At 35.9% G+C, this 15200-nt stretch overlaps 1 protein-coding gene across 2 annotated transcripts in view; it reads right to left on the reverse strand.

Annotated features, from left to right (window-relative positions):
* The window catches only part of PGGT1B (protein geranylgeranyltransferase type I subunit beta), a 73599-nt gene that overhangs the window by 51021 nt on the left and 7378 nt on the right, over window positions 1–15200 (reverse strand). The window contains exon 2 of one of the 2 annotated variants that reach the window (XM_037801125.1): window positions 5067–5189. In XM_037801125.1, coding sequence (XP_037657053.1) covers window positions 5067–5189 — 123 coding nt within the window. The remainder of the gene's footprint in view (window positions 1–5066; window positions 5190–15200) is intronic. The other variant, XM_037801126.1, reaches the window with a different exon arrangement.

Below are 15200 nucleotides of genomic sequence, written 5' to 3' on the forward strand. Positions count from 1 at the left end.
TTTATTTTGAAGACAGGTTAAGATAATAATAATGCCTTTTCTAATTTAAATATTTAAATAGAGAAATGCATTATTTACTGCAAATATTCAAACAATACAGACAAACAGAAAAAAATTTCAAGTTTTGTATCCTGCAATCCCTTCACCTCTGCTCCCATCTACCTTCCCTTCCACAAAGATTTTAATGTTTCCTCTCAGAGCTCTTCAGATACATTATAATCACACAGATTATTTGAAAAACAAAACACCTTTGTGTATATAGGCATTCAATTTATCATTTAACAATATTTGGTGGACAGAGTTCCATGTCCATTCATATACAGATCTATTTCAATGATTTTACCTCTTAGTAGTATTATTTACTGGAGATTTATTAGTTTCCCAAAGTAGTTGTAAAACTCCTCCAGCTATGGATGAGAGATCCAGTTGTGCCACATTCTCATCAACATTTGTTTTTTCACCATGACAATATGAGCTTCCCTTTTAAAAAAGGAGGAAGTAAAGGCAATTTTGCTTAAAAGAAACTATCCTTGATAAACTGCATCAGAATTTCTTTACTGTTCAATTTCTTACTGTTTCACTTTTGATAAAATCTAACTGATTTTAAATGTTTGCTATTTATTAAGCTTTGACCACCGTGCAAAGCTCAGTTGAAACATGTCCTTTAACCCTTACAGGAATCCTGCATGATAAATGAAGTTTGGCACCCTGCTCGCTGGAGCCAACAGTGGGTCAGAAAGACCTATTACCACCTCCAAGGAAAGTCTAACTGCATGGACACCTATTACCAGCATAATGGTAGGTAAATTAAACAAATTAAAAAGCAGACCCCCAAAAAACAAACAAACAAAAAAAGAGCAGCAAAGGAATAACTGAGGAACAAAAAACATACAAGATATACATAAAAAAACAGCTAAATGGCAGAAGTAAATTCTTTCTCCTCAGTCATTACCTTAAATATCAGTGGATTAAGACTCCCCTATTAAAAGACAGATTAGAAGTGAAGAGTGGATGAAAAAGTGGATGATCCATCTATATGCTGTCTACAAAAGACCCGCATGTACAAAGACACAAAGAGGTTGAAAGTAAAAGGGTGGAAAAATATCACATGCAAACAATAATCAGAAAAGAGTTGGAGTAGTTATATTATCGTCAAACAAAATAGACTTTAAGTCAAAAAAACTTTACAGGAAATGAAGAATATTATGTATTAATACAAAGTTCAATCCAGCAAATAGATATAACAATTATAAACATACACATACCTTACAACACAGCCCCAAAATATACGAAGCAAAAACTGACAGAATTGAAGAGAGAGATAGACAATTTCTACAGTAACAGTTGGAAACTTTAATACACCACTTTCAATAATCAATAGAACATCTGAATGAGTATCAGTAAGGAAATAGAGAACTTGAATAACACAATTAACCAATTAGACTTACTGGACACATATAAAACACTCCACCCAACAACAGCAGAATACAGTTTTTCTGAAGTGCACATGGAACATTTCCCAGAATAGACCACATGTTGGGCCACAAATCAAATGTTAATAAATTTAAAATATTGAAATCATACAAAGTATGTTCTTGGACCACAATGGAATAAAGTCAGAAATGAATAAGAGAAGGAAAACCGGAAAATTTACAAATATGTGGAAATTAAACAACACACTATTGAAGTCAAGAAGAAATCACAAGGAAATTAGGTGATATCTTGAGAGGTACGAAAATGAAAATACAACATTACCAAACCCTATGGGATTCAGCAAAGGCAATGGTCAGAGAGAAATATATAGCTCTAAATTCATATATATATAAAAAATAAAGGATAGCAAGTCAATAACCTAACTTCATACCTAAAGAAACCAGAACAAGAAGAGTAAACTAAGCTCAAAATCAGTAAAAGGAATAAAGATTAGAGTGCAGATAAAAGAAATAGAGAACAGAAAAACAACAGAATCAACCAAAGGAAAGTTGTTTTCTGAAAAGATGAACAAAATCAACGAATCTTTAGCCAGACTGATAAAGAAAAAGAGAAAGAAGACACAATAAAGTAAAATAAGGAATGAATGTGGGGATGTTACTACTGACCTTATATAAATAGAAGTGATTATAAGAGGGATGGCATTTATATGCCAACAAATCAGACATTTCCCTAAAAACATACAAATTACCTAAACTGATGCAAGAAGTAGAAAATTATAAAGACCTGTAACAAGTAAACAGATTGAAACAGTAATTTAAAACCTCCTAAAAAAATTCCAGGACCAGATGGTTTCATTCCTGAATTCTATCAAACAACAAATGGTGCTTGAACAACTGGAAATCTACATGCAAAAGAATAAAGGTGGACCTCTACCTCTCACCATATAAAAAATTAATTCAAAATGGGCCAATGACGTAAATAAGAGCTAAACTATTAAGCTCTGACAAGAAAACATAGGGAAATATCTTCAGGACCTGTAGTAGGCAATGAATTTTTAGATTTTATTCAAAAGCACAAGAAACAAAAGAAAAATATAGATAAAATGGACTTAATCGAAATAAAAAACTTCTGTGCATCAAAGGACATTATAAAGAAAGGGAGAAGACAACCTACAGAATAGGAGAAACTATCTGGAAACCATATATGAGAAAGGTTTAACATCCAGCATATATAAAAAGAACTCCTACAATTCAACAACAAGAATCATACACTCAATTTAAAAATAGGCTAAGGATTTGAATAGCCCTTTCTCCAAAGAAGATATTCAAATGGCCAGTAAGTATATGAAAAGATGCTCAACATCATTAGTCAATAGAGAAATACAAATTAAAACTACGAGACAACACTTCACACCCACTAGGATGGCTAGTATTAAACAAATGGAAATAACAAGTGTTGGCGAGCATGTGAAGAAACAGGAACTCTTGTATATTGTTGGCAGCAATGTAAAATGGGTGCAGCCACTGTGGAAAACAGTTTGGTAGTTCTCAGAAAGTTAAAGATAGAATTACCATGTAACTCAGCAATTCCACTCCTAGGTATATATCCATTAAATTGAAAGCAGGGACTCGAACAGATATTTCTACACTAATGTTCACTGCAGCATTATTCACAACTGCCCAAAGATGGAAGCAATCCAAGTGTCCATCAACAGATGAATGGATAAACAAAATGGGGTATATCCATACAATGGAACATTATTCAGCTGTAAAAATTAAAGAGGTGCTGGTACATGCTACAACATAGATGAACTTTGAATACATCATGTTGAGTGAAATAAGCCAGATTCAAAAGGACAAATATTGTATGATTTCCCTTATATGAAATACTTAGAATAAGCAAATTCATAGAGATAGAAACCAGAACAGTGATTACCAGGGGTGAGGGTAGGAAGGAATGGGGAGTTATTGCTAAATGAGTATGAGTTTTGGTTTGAGATGATGAAAACAGTCTGGAAATAGTGGTAAAAGTTACGAAGTGTTGTCAATATACTTAACGTCACATAATTGTCCACTTAAAATGATTTTTATGCTATATACATTTTACTACAATTAAAAATAAATTAATTATATGTTACAGGAAAAAAAATCCTGGTTAAAAAAGGCAGAGCTTTTAGTTACTTCCGTTTTGCAGGTGACCGGAACTGTGATTACAGACTAGAACTGAGCGACCTTGCCTCAGCCAAAAGCTCTTGAGAATAAGGACTATCTCTTTTTAATTATTACAGCCCTTCTCCACAGGTTTAGTGGGATGCTCTTAGCAGAATCCTCAATAAATCCTACTCACTAACATGTTAAAATCTCTACATAAACTATTGACAAATATATCGTGTATGCTTCTTCATGTAACTGCTAAAAAGTGATTAAATATTTATGTGTAAAACTGATAGACCTAATTCAAAATCCTTAATCATATTTTGACAAGAATATGTCAACATGCAGACATTTGAAAAATTCATAGACACACAAACATTATGAAGTTCAAGAACACTAAAGGAGAAAGCCATAAACTGGGATACCCAAGGGCCAAGAGATTCTGTTAATAGATTAAACCTCTCTTTCTTAAACAAAACCCTCTAGATTATTATTTCTCAAAGTTCACCTGGTCAAGATTTATATATGATTACTCCAACCAATGAATCACATAGTTAATTTATAAATTCTGACACTTGTAAGATAGGTTAAGTAGTCACCACTGATAAAAATGTATGATTTTCTGGGAGCTTATTTGCTTGATCATTTAAGGTTAGAATTTCTAAAATGTATAAGTTAAATATATGTTAGGTATTTTACACTTAGAGTGAATAAAAGAGTTTATAGAACTTGTGTGTTAGTTGATCAGCTAATTCATGAATTTTTGAGAATTATTAATCAAAACTTTCAGGTTATAAGAAGTATAAAAATGACTCAAGTATAACTAAGAATTCTAAGAAACTATTAAAAAAAAAAAAAAAAAAGTTAACATAACATTAGAAGGAAAATAACCAGGAGACTGGCAAGAAACTCTGATGGCAAAGAAAGAACTTTTCACTGAAGATACCAAAAGAATGGCTGGAAATGAAAAAGAGTGAATGCTATAGAAGTAATCAAACATAAATACCAAATATAAATAATAAAGAAATAGTCATCAGTGTGGAACTGCACTACATGGAGTGGGGCTATAATTGTGAACAATGCAATGCAAGACATAGGAACAGGAGTTAACACTTCATACGGTCCCAATGATAAGGCTTCACTAATGCCACTGCCCAAGAGCTACTCAATGGAGAAATATACAAACGAAAAATTTACAAAGAAAATATACAAGAGTCCAACCCAACAAAACCTTGTAGATCTATGGGAGCTGGTATTATATTACCAACTCTATCTAATCCCAGGTAATTCCAAATTGCTCTCAAGAGATTAATATTAGGCTTAAGTATTGTATTTGAAGGGAATGAAAGTGCTGCATTACAAGGAAAATACAGATGAATAAAATGTATTAGCAGTATATGAATAAATATTAAGATCTGCTAGTCCAGCAAATGTTACGCTACGTATAGTCACACTAAAAATAAAATGCTAAAAACTCACTCACTGTCTTCTGTGGGGAGGACCTGCAGGGAGTAAATCCACTCTATTATATCGTCTTTGTTCACCACATCTAAGGAATCCAACATATCCAAACCGGAAAGTGCAAAAAATGCAATTGTCAACCTACAAGGAAAAAAAAAAAAAAAAAAAAAAAAAACACGTAAAATTCCATTTTAACTATCAAAACACTGAACTCTCACTAGTTCAGAAAAATAAACTCATTGAAATTCCACAATAATTTTGACAATACTACAACTTTGCAAAAGCCAATAAAAACAATTTATTCTTATAACCTAGTATCAGTCAAACCTTTAAATTTTTTTTAAAAGGAACATTTAAAGGATTAAGCAGTGTATCAGCAAGCTGAAACTAAAAATTGGTTTAATGAAGAGAATTCCCTGCATCTGATCAATACAAATATGGAGAAAAGGTTACAAAATCTAAAAAAAAAAAATCTCAATTTTTACTCAAGTGCCAAAGCAATTACACTTATAGCTGGCAGTTACTTCTCAAGGAATGCTGGAATAAATTATCTTTATTCAATTTTTTTTTTTTTTTAATGAATCGTGACTCCTTCCCGGAGACTCCCAGAGGAAAAATTACAATAAATTTTGGGGACCAGGAAACACTTTAAAATGCAAATGCATTTCCTATTCCCAGAAAGAAGCATTTTTTTTCAATCTTTTTTTTTTCATTTTAACTTTATCAAAAAATTAAAAAACAAATAAAAAAGCATTTCAAACAAAACCAAAACAAAGGAATAAGAAAAAACAAATAACCTAAAATAACTACATTTCTGCAAACTTGTTCTTACCATACCCCCCAGATAGTAACAAACCATAGTTGTTCCTCAGCATTCCATAACAGTATGTTCACCCTCCATAACTCATCTGTTCTTTAATTAGATTATCGCTCCCCCTTCACTATCTGCTGTCTAGTGCTAGGTCCCCAACATTCCACAATATAAATAATTTATTTTACATTTTTTACAGTGTTGATATTAGCAGTAACATACAACATCTCTCTTTTTATGCCTAGCTTATTTTGCTCAGCATTATGTCAAGGTTCATCCATGTTGTCATATGTTTCACGACCTCATTCCTTCTTACTGCCGCATAGTATTCTATCGTGTGTATATACCACATTTTGTTTATCCACTCATCTGCTGAAGGACATTTGGATTGTTCTCATCTCTTGGCAATTGTGAATAATTGCACTGCTATGAACATCAGTGTGCAAGTATCTGTTCATGTCACTGCTTTCAGATCTTCTGGGTATATACCAAAAAGTGGAATTGCTGGACTGAAGGGTAGCTCTATAGCTAGTTTTCTAAGGAACTGCCAGACTGTCTTCCAGAGTGGCTGTACCATTATAGAGTCCCACCAACAATGAATAAGAGTTCCAATTTCTCCACATCCTCTCCAGCATTAGTTTTCTGTTTGTTTAATGGCAGCCAATCTAATTGGTATGAGATAATATCTCATTGTGGTCTTAATTCGCATCTCCCTAATAGGTAGTGAAGATGAACATTTTTTCATGTGTTTTTTTGACGTCTGTATTTCTTCTTCAGAGAAATATCTTTTCATAACTTCCACCCATTTTATAACTGGACTGTCTGTACTACTGTCATTGAGCTGTAGGATTTCTTCATATATGTAAGGTCTTTTGTCAGATATGTGGTTTCCAAATATTTTTTCCCATTGAGTTGGCTGCCTCTTCACCTTCTTGACAAATTCCTTTGAGGTACAGAAGCTCTTAAGTTTGAGGAGTTCCCATTTGTCTATTTTTTCTTTTGTTGCTTGTGCTTTGGGTGTAAGGTCTAGGAAGTGGACGCCTAATACAAGGTCCTGAAGATGCTTCCTTACATTATCTTCTAGGAGTTCTATGGTACTGTCTTTTATATCAAGGTCTTTAATCCATTTTGAGTTAATTTTTGCATAGGGTGTGTGGCAGAGGTCCTCTTTCATTGCTTTGGATATGGATATCCAGCTCTCCCAGCCCCATTTGTTGAACAGGTTATGTCCCAGTTCAGGGTTTTTGGGGGCCTTATGAAAGATCAGTCAATCACAGATCTTGGGGTCTATCTCTGAATTCTCAATTCAATTCCATTGATCAATATGTCCATCTCTGTGCCAGTACCACGCTGTTTTGACTACTGCGGCTTTTTAAATAAGCTTCAAAGTCAGAAAGTGTAAGCCTTCCAACTTCGTTTTTCTCTTTCAGAATGTTTTTAGCAATTCTAGGCATCTTTCCCTTCCAAATAAATTTGATAACTAGCTTTTCCAAGTCTGCAAAGTAGGTTGTTGGAATTTTGATAAGAATTGCATTGAATCTGTAGATGAGTTTGGGTACTATTGACATCTTAATGACATTTAGCCTTCCTATCCATGAACATGGAATATTTTTCCATCTTTTTAGGTCCCCTATATTTCTTTTAGTAAAGTTATGTAGTTTTCTATGTATAGATCTCTTACATCCTTAGTTAAGTTTATTCCTAGGTACTTGATTTTTCTAGCTGTTATTGAGAATGGAATCTTTTTCTTGAGTGTCTCTTCAGTTAGGTCATTTCTAGTATATAGGAACTTTACTGACTTATGTGCATTAATCTTGTATCCCGCAAATTTGCTTCTTCAAGTAGCTGTGTCACTGATTCCTCAGGGTTTTCCAGATATAAGATCATATCATCTGTCAACAATGACAGTTTTACTTCTCCCTTTCCAGTTTGGATGCCTTTTATTTCTTTGTCTTGCCAGACAGCTCTGGCTACTACTTCTAGCACAATGTTGAATAACAGTGGTGACAGCAGGCAACCTTGTCTCATTCCTGATCTTAGAGGGAAGGCTTTCAGTCTCTCGCCATTAAGTACTATGCTGGCTGTGGGTTTTTCATTTAAGTTCTTTATCACATTGAGGAAGTTTCCTTAATTCCTACCTTTTGAAGTGTTTTTATCAAGAAAGGATGCTGGATTTTGTCAGATGCTTTTTCAGCATCTATTGAGATGATCATTTCATTTTTCCCTTTTGATTTGTTAATGGGTGTATCACATTGATTGATTTTCTTATGTTTTGACCCATCTTTGCACGGCTGAGATGAACCCCACTTGGTCATGGTGTATGATTTTTTTTTAATGTGTCTTTTGATTTGATTTGCAAGTATTTTGTTGAGAATTTTTGTGTCTATATTCATGAGGGTGATTGGCCTGTAGTTTTCCTTTCTTGTAGCATCTTAACCTGGTGTGATGGTTAGGTTCTTATGTCAACTTGGCCAGGTGATAGTACCCAGATGTCTGGTCAAGCAAACACTGGCCTAACAATTGCTGCGAGGATGTTTGTGGCTGGTTAATAAACCAACAGGCTGGTTTATTAAATCATCAATTTACTGCAGCTGTGACTGATGACTCACCAAAGGGTGTGTCCTCCACAATGAGAGAATGCAATTGGCTGGATTTAATCCAATTAATCAGTTGAAGACTTATAAGCAAGACAGAGGACCTTCACTTCTTCAGCTGCCCAGAGAAGTATTTCCTGAGCAGTTCATCGAAGATGCCGGTTCGTTTCCTGAGAAGTTCGTCAAAGTTGCTGGTTCGTTTCCTGAGGAGTTCACTGGACATCTTCCTTGGAGTTGACAGTTTGCTGACTGCTCTACAGAATCTGGACTCATGCATACCCACAGTTGCGAGAGTCACTTTTATAAATTTTATAGTCATAGACACCTCTCATTGATTCCGTTTCCCTAGAGAACCCTGACTAATACACCTAGTTTTCGTATTAGAGTGATGTTAGCTTCATAAAATGAGTTAGGAAGTGTTCCATTTTCTTCAATGTTTTACAAAGAGTTTAAGCAGGATTGGTGTCAGTTCTTTTTGGAAAATTTGGTACAATTCTCCAGTGTAGCTATCTGGCCACGGGCATTTATTTGTGGGAAGCTTTTGATGACTGTTGGATCTCTTTGCTTATGATTGGTTTGTTGAAGTCTTCTATTTCTTCTCTGGTCAGTCTAGGTTGTTCATGTGTTTCCAGGAAATTGTCCATTTCCTCTATATTATTTAGTTTGTTGGCATACAGTTGTTCATAGTATCCTCATAATTTTTAAAATTTCTTCGGGATCTGCAGTAATGTCGCCTCTCTCATTTATTATTTTGTTTATTTGGGTCTTCTCTCTTTTTGATTTTGTCAGTCTAGCTACGGGCTTGTCAATCTTGTCTTCTCAAGGAATTAACTTCCAGTTTTATTTAGTCTCTCCATTGTTTTTTTTGTTCTCTCTGTCATTTATTTCTGCTTTAATCCTCATTATTTCTTTTCTTCTACTTGGTTTAGGATTAGTTTGCTGTTCATTTTCTAGCTTCTTTGGTTGTTCCATTAGTTCTTTGATTTTAGCCCTTTATTCCTTTCTAATGTATGCATTTAGAGCTATAAATTTCCCCCTCAATACCGCCTTCACTGCATCCCATAAGTTTTGATATGTTGTATTCTTATTTTCATTAATCTCTAGATATTTAGCAATTTCTCTCGCTATTTCCTCTTTAGCCACTAATTGTTTAGGAGTGTGTTGTTTACCCTCCAGACATTTGTGAATGTTCTAAATCTCTGATGGTTATTAACTTCTAATTGTATTCCATTATGATCAGAGAATGTGCTTTGAATAATTTCAATCTTTTTAAAATTATTGAGGCTTGTTTCATGGCACAGCATATGATCTATTCTGGAGCAAGTTCTGTAAGCACTAGAGAAGAGCGTGTATGCTGGTGGTCTGGAATGTAATGTTCTGTATATGTCTGCTAATTCAAATTCATTTATCACATTGCTTAGGTTTTCAGTTTCCTTACTGGTCCTCTGTGTGGTTGATCTAACTAGAGGAGAGAGTGATGTGCTGAAGTCTCCCACAATTATTGTGGAAACATCTATTGCTTCCTTCAGTTTTGCCAATGTTTGTCTCATGTACTTTGGGACACCTTGATTGGGTGCACAGACATTTATGATTGTTATTTCTTCTTGTTGAACTGTCCCTTTTATTAGTATACAGTGACCTTCTATGTCTCTTATAACATCCTTTCATTTATAGTCTATTTTACCTGAGATTAATACTGCTACTCCTGCTTTCTTTTGGCTGCAGCTTGCATGGAATATTTTTTCCATCCTTTCACTTTCAATTTCTTTGTGTCTCTGGGTCTGAGATGAGTTTCTTGTAAGGAACACATTGACGGTTCATATTTTCTAATCCATTCTGCCAATTGATATGTTTTAATTGGGGATTTTAATCCATTCACATTCAATGTTATTACTGTGAAGGCATTTCTTGAATCAGCCATCCTGTTCTTTGGGTTCTGTTTGTCAGATGTATTTTTCCCCCTCTCTATTTCCTTCAATAAACCCTTACTAAATCTCTTTAGTTCTGAACCCTTCTCCATACCTTTCTCTCCTTTCTTTTTTTTTCTACTAGGACTCCCTTTAATATCTCTTGTAGGCCAGGTCTCTTGTTAACAAATTCTCTCAGCATTTGTTTGTCTCTGAAGATGTTAAGCTCTCCTTCAAGTATGAAGGAGAACTTGTTGGATAAAGAATTCTTGGCTGGCAATTTTTTTCTTTCAGAATTTTAAGTATGTCATACCACTGCCTTCTCGTCTCCATGGTGGCCACTGAGGAGTCACTAATTAGCCTTATGTTGTTTCCCTTGTTTGAGGTGACTTGTTCTCTCTTGCTGCTTTCAGAACTTGCTCCTTCTCTTCAACATTTGATAATCTAGTCAGAATATGGCTCAGAGTGGGTTTATTTGGATTTATTCTGTTTGGAGTTCATCGGGCATCTATGATTTGCGTATTTATGTTGTTTAGAAGGGCTGCGAAGATTTCCCCAACAATTTCTTCGAATACTCTTCCTAGACCTTTACCCTTCTCTTCCCCTTCTGGAACATCAGTTATTCTTATATTTGTGCGCTTCATGTTGTCCATCATATCCCTGAGATCCATTTTGAATTTTTCTATTTTGTTTTCTCCATTCTTTCTTCTGTACTTTAACTTTCACGATTGCACTCTTCCAGTTTGCTTATTCTTTTCTTGGCTTCCTCTAATTTAGTACTGTGTATCCAAAATCTTTTTAATTTGATCAAGTTTCTTTTATTTCCAAAAGATCGTCTATTTTTTTATTTATTCTTGCAAACTCTTCTTTATGCTCTTCTAGGTTCTTCTTCATCTTCCTTATATCCTGTCCCATGATCTTGCTGTTTGTGATTATTTCTTTGATCAATCACTCCAAGTACTGTATCTTCTCTGATTTTCTGATTTGGGTGTTTGGCTTTGGGTTATCCATGTCTTCTTGTTTCTTCATATGCTTTAAAATTTTCTGTTGTTTTTGGCCTCTTGGCATTTGCTTATCTTGATAGGGTTCTTTCAGGCTATGCAGAATATTTGAACAATTATTTATAATTTGTTAGAGCTACAGCTTGGTGGAATGCACTTTCCCCAACTTGCCAACAGATGGCACCCTCAAGCCATCTATTACCCTCAAGCCAGTTCTTCCCAACTTCGTCTTTGCGGCAAGTGGAGGTCCAAACCTTGTGGGGGTCCAAATTTCCATGAGCAGTTGGGGCTACCAGCCATGAGGGTGGGGGGTCTGCATGTGCAGTTAGGCAGGGAAGATGGCTTTAAGACTCAGATCTTTCAGCCATTCCCAGAGTCTTAAAGCTGCTCCACAAGTCCAACCCTTCAACTCCGATTCCCCACAGTGTCTCTCTGCTGTGGGCTCTTTGGACTTCCGTGTGGGACCCTGCCTCCAAGCCGTGCACTCCGGGGGCCTCCGCAGAGGAAGACTGCACAACATCACAGGTGAGCAGAATCCCCAAGGGAAGCTCTCGGCAACAGTGTAGTGCAGAGGCATTTTCCAGCCGCTGAAAAGATAGCTATACGAGGCATGGTAACTTCCCACTTCTGTGGACCTCCGCCTGCTGACGGGGGTTCCTAGCTCTGGGACAATCATCTGCAGGTGTGCAACAGCCATAGTCCACGCCAGATACGGAGGCAGGTGCCCAGGGTGTGGAAGGCACTCCCCACCACGCTTGACCGCACAGCTCTCGCTGCTAGATCCGCAGCCACTTTTGGGTTTTTTTTTAACTAACCCTGCCTCCAAAAGCTGACCCCATTTTCTTCCCACTGCTGAGAGGCTGCCATTTCCCCAGAAGACTCACTGACTCAATTCCGAATGTAGACCCTCGGTTTCACCAAGTGCACTGTCACTGTGGATGTAGCGGAGCTTGTCCAGCTGGTACAATGCTGGAAATGGTATTCTGCAGCACTTTCTGTCTTTTATCTAGTGTTTTTCATGGGAAGTATTTTGCCTGGTCTCGCCTAATCCGCCATCTTGGGTATTTCTTCAGGAGCATTTTTTTGACGGAATGAAAAATTGTAAGACAACACTCTCCCTCTCCCTCCAATATTGTGCTCAAAATCAGAACTCTAAACCTTGTGCTTTCCTATAGAAGTCAGTATCTCAATGGCTGCTTTTTAAATAAAGACTTTGATACATATAATTCCTTTCATGTTGAAATGCATCCTAAAATATTGTTTGCTATAGCACTGCTATATTCCCATGTTCTAATAATTCTATGACCAACACTAATAAATTAATACTTCAAATTATTGGTCTGAAATCTTAAAATCTTGAGGCATTCACTTTTCAACCAGATTTCCAGGAGGGAATTAAGCCTTAATGCCTAAAGATATCCATGGTATGTAATAAATTAACTTCTCTCCTATGCATCAAGAATGATATTAGCTATGTACCAACTTTAAGAGAAATGAGATAATAGTCACATTTTTTTAGGGCTAATTCTCTCTCTGATCCCTGATGGAAAAGGCTAGAATCCATTTAGATTAAAAAAAAAAAAAAAAAAAATCAGAGCAATTTAATTCCAACCAACACTTAAGGGGCAAAACTAAAAATAATGATATAATGGTACACTTAAAAACAATAAATATTTGGAAATATTTATTGAATATTTATTGAATTACCCAATAAATAAAAGACCTGTAATACTACATTTAACCTTCCTGGAGAGCTCTAGAAACAGGGTTTTCGGTTTTACTGTGATCCATAACGTGAAACATTATCTTTATAGTCAGACAAAGTTAAATATTTAATAATTTCCTTTACTAAAGCACTATTATGCAAAAAAAGGAAACGGAAGACAGAAATAAAAGTGGAGAACATGAATGACTTGAGGGTGGATAAAAAAAGATTTTCCTGGCAATAAAATCCACATAATAAGAAAACACACTCAAACGGGTCTAAACAATAAGTTGGCATTCTTTTCTAAATTAAGAACTTCAGAAATTATCTAGTCCAGCTCTTAATTTTCAAGCTGAAGAAAATTAAGTCCAAAGAATTCAAGTTAATATGCTTGAGACTTCATTAAAAGTGGAATTTGAGTCCTAGTGGGGAGCTCTCCTCCACAGAAGAAACACCCCTGTAGAATGAGAATCAGTTAAAAAAAAATTAGGATCAGCTTTAAAAAAAAAACATCACCACCAACAAGAATAATTAAATCAGAATCTCTGGGTGGGAGACAGGGTCTTTTTTTTTTTTTTCTTCAAGCTCTACAGGTGATTCTAATAGAGCAGCAGTTCTCAATTGGATGCACTTTTGCCCCCCATGGCATATTCCACAATGTCTGGAGGGAGGATGACACTGGCATCTAGTGCGTACAGGTCAGGGATGCTGCTAAACATCCTGCAACACATTGGTCAGTCCTATACAAAAAAGAATTATCCAGCCCAAAATGTCAAAAGTGGTGAGGTTGAGAAACCTTGCTCTGAAATCATACCATTACCTGTATATAAGTATTATCTAAATGATCCATTTTCATTTTACTTGCTCTTGGATAGGGATGTGTTTCATTTATAAGCAAGTATCAAAAACTATAACTCAATCATCTGGTGGTAAATTATTTTTAAATCTTGCATACCTAATTATTTTTAGTCTACCATTTTAAAAAGTCATAGCAGTTAAGATGGTTAGGTTTACAGGATTAACAGAGTTATAGTGAATAGCTTATGTTTATAAAGTGAGGCCGCATCAGAAATCTTTGGGTAAATGCCTGGCTTCTCTCTAAACCATGCTGGGAAAGCATCCCTTATTTGATTATACCAGAGTTCACAAGTAGTACTGAAATTTTGGGAGACAGAGAATGAAACAAGCCATAAAAAATACAAAAGAATTTTGGGCTATAGACCTCTGAGAGAAATAACACTGGGCTTAGTGGTACCCAGATGACTATTACTTAGGATGTGAACTGCTGGGCAAACTGCCCTGTGCAGGTATATTCGGGGTAATCTTGCCATCGCATGCACCTAAAACCCAGGCCGGTGACATTATTTTTACTTTATTATTTCTTTTGAAAAGCATTTGTCTGTTGTCTTACTTTCTTCTTTTGAATAGAGTTTGCAGCCTCAAAAGCCAAAGGCAGTAAGCTACTTACACCTAACAAACAATACCTTTGTATACATAAAAAGTTTATCTTACATGGATTAAAAAGAAAGTTTTCCCCCTGTAAATTAAGTCGTTTCCCCAGAAGATCAATTCGCAGATAGAAGGGGTAAACGAAATGATGTCTCCCCAAACCCTCATGTTTTCCAAGCATAAACAGCAGCACAAAAGTAGCAAGGATTAAATAAGTACAAAACAAAGGGTGGGGGTGGGGGAGTCTGTGCAGTGGTAAAAGGATTTAGCTACCCTGTTATGAATTTGCTATTCCACTAAATGAATAGTGTGCTTTCAGGGTAGAGCAGTGCTTGACAATTTGGGATTATAATTGGAAACAGTGATTTATGGGAGTTGACTCTTAAGCTTTGCATCACTTGTTTTGCCCCTTTCTACTAAAATCCCTTTATTGGCATCTCCAAGTGTCTTTAACATTGGGCTATATTCCTGCCTATATCTTACTGGAGAAGTCAGGGACACACACCCAGCCAGGGCCATTGCCCAGACCTCACCTACCCCACTCCCCCCACCCCAACTCCCCCTACACCTGCCTCCTCTTCTATTGTGCAGTGATGTTTCAGTCTGCTTCCATTCCACACCTCAGGGAGATGTTAAGTCTAATGAAAAGGCCCAGCCAAATCTTAAAACTTGGAAACTGGGAACA

The sequence above is a fragment of the Choloepus didactylus genome, chromosome 13, assembly GCF_015220235.1.
Source record: "Choloepus didactylus isolate mChoDid1 chromosome 13, mChoDid1.pri, whole genome shotgun sequence".
NCBI classification, from domain to species: Eukaryota; Metazoa; Chordata; class Mammalia; order Pilosa; family Megalonychidae; genus Choloepus; species Choloepus didactylus.